A 4,178-nucleotide genomic window follows, 5' to 3' on the forward strand; every position below is an offset into this window, starting at 1 on the left:
CCGCCTTGATGGGTAAATGACAGCAAACCGGTGAAAAATACCCCAAAATTCCGTCAGTGAACCTCCGCCCGTACATGTCAATAACGTCATTATCGATTGGATTAGTCGACCGTAGCGGACAAAGGAAATCGTGTTGAGCACCCTGAGCACTTACTGTAATCAAAAAGGTGATGATACCGCCCTCCAAAATGTTTTTGTCAAGCAGTCAGTTTTATACCCATTAATAATATTTATATAACTATCAAGGCATAGTGCTGTAAGAGCACTTGTGCTGACGAAGGATTATGATCAAGTTAGAGTTTATGTTCCAGGAGATTGGGGTAATGTTCCAAAATAATATTGTCACACGGGGTAGAAAAACGAACTTACCTTTTTATACAGTTAAAGGCTAGTCAAATTAAGAAAAATAAGGGGTTAACTCACCATTAATTGCAACAGAATTCATTTAATCACCATAGAAAAGCATATTTAATAACACATCAAAAGGCCCAAAAAATCCTAGTAGTGGAACAGTGCCTAATTTGCATCAATCCCAAATGGACGCTTATACAGGGTGGAATTTCAAAGTTAGTCAAATCTTGTTAACGACCATGCCAATGTTTTGCTATCATCATAAGGTTTCAGAAAAAGTATAGTTTGACCAGTATCCGATATATCGGGTGTATTACGTAGTGACGGATGTCAAACCCAGGGTGCATTACATAGTGACGGATGTTGGTCGCAAATTTATTAAAAAATGGGCATCGGTAAAACGTTGAGTATGTAAATTGTATTGGGCATAGAATATACACTGCCATTAATGTTCAGCAATTCAAGCGGAACAATATGAGACCTTTTTTTTAAATCAAAATCAGAGAATTTTTCATTTTTGTCCCCCTGTGGAGTCCAAATTTTGACATTTGACCTTTCCCTCTGTAACTCAAGAAATGTATATCGGAAACTATACCTTTTCTGAATCCTTATGACGGTTTTTAGCAAGATTTTACCAAATTTGAAATTTCACCCCAGCATAGGCGGCCATTTTGGATTTATGTAAATTAGTCAATGTTCCACTACTTGGATTTTGGGGGGACTTTTGATATGTTTCAATGTGAGGTTTATTTGGTGGTGTGAAGGATCGAAGTACTAGTGACTGTTCAGTGGCGTAGCGACGGTCATAGGGGCACGGAGGCACGATGTAAAAATTTAGAAAATCTGATAAGAAAATTGCCGAAAAATGGCTTGTGCCCCCATCCCCCATCAGACCCGGTGCCCCCAATCATGGTCGGTGACCCAAAATAGGATGACTCACGCTACGCCACTGGTAGGCTAACCCCTTATCGAAACCCACAAATCACATGAATCAGAGGAAGTATACCGCACTTGATAATTTCATCTTCCCGGGAATGGAACTTTAAATTCTCATATATTACAAATTGCGTATATTACAAGCGGCCAAAAATGACCTTTTGTATGACCCTCGGATCCTCGCATAAGGACCACAAAAGCTTTCACGACACGTACTTTACTGATCCAAATTAGGATCAGTGCGACTTATCTTACTATAAATTGACTAATGTTGTAGGGGTGTACGTGGTTATGTATGTGTGTAAAAGGTCCGTCATCGGAGGCCTAAGGTCAAGGGTCATACTTTTAAACTTGGTCCTATTGGGCTTAAACTTGGTGAGTGGAATCCTTGATATGAGGGGAATGTGGAGGTCAATGGTCAAATTTTAAACTTGAAATTGGCCTGATTCATGCGGGAGACTATATGCGCAGGTGTAACTTGGTGGCGCCAATGGCACATAAATCTGATACAGACTATGCTTACTTCGTGCTTGTTCGTGACCTATTATTTTTGTTGCGGTAACTCATCAGTCGTCTGTTGTGACGATTATTGGTACGACGACGATTCTTGAGCAATATCGCTAATTTCGGTATAATCGTCGTCGCCCAACATATATGACACACGTTCAGCGTCGACATGACGTGGACCTACAGCAGGAGAAGTATTAACAGGAATCGTCATGTTATTTAAATCAGTATTATATTCTATCCGTGTCATATAGGTGTGAGGTTTTGGAGTAGAGGATGGGTTTTTTGGCTCCACTGTTAATGTTAGAGGCCGAGGTGACTTGTTACTGTGTTGTGACGGTCGTGCCGTACACGACAATGGCGTGGTATCGGAGAGAGTTGTAGAAGTTGTGACATTTGGTATAGCATAAGCAGCATCTTCAACATCATTTAGATCCAAAACTGCGTAATCCTCATTAGTCTCTTTAATACCTCCTTGTTTATCTTTCATTTGTCTTGGTAGGGGAGTTAAATATCCTTCATCATCAGTAGTAACGACTCCTAGCATGCCTAATGGCATATTTCCAGGATTAGATCCAGCGTTTTCGTTATCACCGTCACCTTGATCCCGTCGTCTTTGTCGAGATTGCCAAGCCAAAAACATGAAAACCACAACGATTAAAGTAACCAACAAGAATCCTACAAGAAGAGAGCCAATTATAACCGCCGTCATAAAATCAGTATTTTCTGATGGTGAAGATTTTTCAGATCCGTCTGCTCCGGGGTTCCCGATCTCTCCAAGCGGCGGCACTTCGGTGTTAGACCTAATATCTACACTCGCTGCTTGTGGAATTGTGCCGCCAATGACAGCTGTAGTTTTAGTTTTCTCTGAATTTGATACCAAACCTGACGGTTTCGTTTCTGCCACAGTTGTAGCTTTGTTTTTAGTCATAGGGTCCGTCGGTGTTGTCGATGGCCGAGGTATGACTAATAACGTGGCGTCATTTTCTCCCGATAGTCCACTTACAGAATCTCGAACTTTACAAGTAACTATAGTTCCATTGTTGGAGGTCTGAACACTAAGCTCGAGTACATCTGTTGATTCTTTTTGTAGAACCCCATCAACAAACCACGAATAGGTGAGCGAAGTTTTGGCAAATCCTGTGGTGCATTGAAATGAGGCAACATCCCCGTCATAAACGGTGGTTATTTGATCGCGCACAATAACAGATATCTGTCTATGAAGGGGTACAATTTGGCAGGCTTTTCGTTGATATTCAGTAGCTTGAAGGCACATAAAAGGTACATCGTAGTCTTGTTCAGTCAAGGTGTGTTGTATAACCGACAATGTTGTTGATGATAAATTGGGTAGACTTTGAATTAATCTACCTTTACTTAACCAATGTAGCTGAACATTTGGATCCGTGCTGTAAGAACGACAGGATAGTATTATGACGTTCCCGACATCGACGGGGAGGTTTGCTTGCAATGTACACTCGGGTGTCACACGCACGACATTCAAATTCACCTGACGCGAAAACTGCCACAATGTACCGTCCCAAATTCGGCACGAATATGTCGCGATATCCGCATAAGTCGCAGAACTTATGTGAAAGTTAAATTCGCCTTGAGATGGATCACCAGTAATACTATATCGGTCAATCTGGTCCTGTGATAAATATCTAGCCCCGATGCGGGTATTGTCAGTTAATGCTCTTGATGCGTTTATATTCCACCAAAATACAGACACTCCTTCTAAGTTCCCATCAACGGCACAGTGTAAAGTCACAGATTCGCCAACTGATACTTCTTTGCTCATTGGCTCTTCACGAAAACTAGCTCCAGAAGCAAACGATATAAAAATCACTAAAAATGGTAGAAAAGTTAGCTTTTGCTGACGATGCATTTGCGTTTTGCAACAATAGAAGTCCGCCATTTTGTCAGCTCACGTATGTATCTTGATATCGTCTGAACTGTATGGATCTCCACAATTATCCCCGAATTGTAAAACTTTGGCATCTGCGGGTGACAGCGGAAGTAAATCTGTTTGGTGGTGCTCGATGCATAAGCCTATTATATAGACCTACCATATTAAATGAGTGTCCCTCCAGTTGAAGAAAGAGACGCGAAACGTATGTAGAAAAAGAAACATAGAGAAGGAAACTGGTAGCATATGACATACGCTTCACCATGTTGAAATGTAACAGTTCCTTTACACATGACGCTTTTTGTTATGACCACAATGAAAATTGAATTCTTTTGAATCGGAAGTATACGTACAATTCAAAATTGGTTTCTGTTGTTTTAAAGATTTTGTTATTAACTATCATAACAGATGTCCTCTGCAAATAGCGTTTATGTACTGATACAAGTTCTAAGTGAACTCAAAAGTGTACTTCCTCAAG

General features: G+C 40.7%; 1 protein-coding gene across 1 annotated transcript; it reads right to left on the reverse strand.

Annotated features, from left to right (window-relative positions):
• Nucleotides 1–218: 218 nt before the first annotated feature.
• LOC140140348 (uncharacterized) lies at nucleotides 219–3,756 on the reverse strand. The gene has a single exon (XM_072162109.1). The coding sequence runs from the start codon at nucleotides 3,707–3,709 to the stop codon at nucleotides 1,874–1,876; it is 1,836 nt and encodes a 611-aa protein (XP_072018210.1). The 5' UTR covers nucleotides 3,710–3,756; the 3' UTR covers nucleotides 219–1,873.
• Nucleotides 3,757–4,178: the final 422 nt, after the last annotated feature.

This window comes from Amphiura filiformis, chromosome 19 (genome assembly GCF_039555335.1).
Source record: "Amphiura filiformis chromosome 19, Afil_fr2py, whole genome shotgun sequence".
NCBI classification, from domain to species: Eukaryota; Metazoa; Echinodermata; class Ophiuroidea; order Amphilepidida; family Amphiuridae; genus Amphiura; species Amphiura filiformis.

Bases quoted from the DNA above. Each gene is read 5' to 3' on its own strand.
- LOC140140348 (XM_072162109.1), bottom strand. From the start codon at position 3,709: ATGGCGGACTTCTATTGTTGCAAAACGCAAATGCATCGTCAGCAAAAG.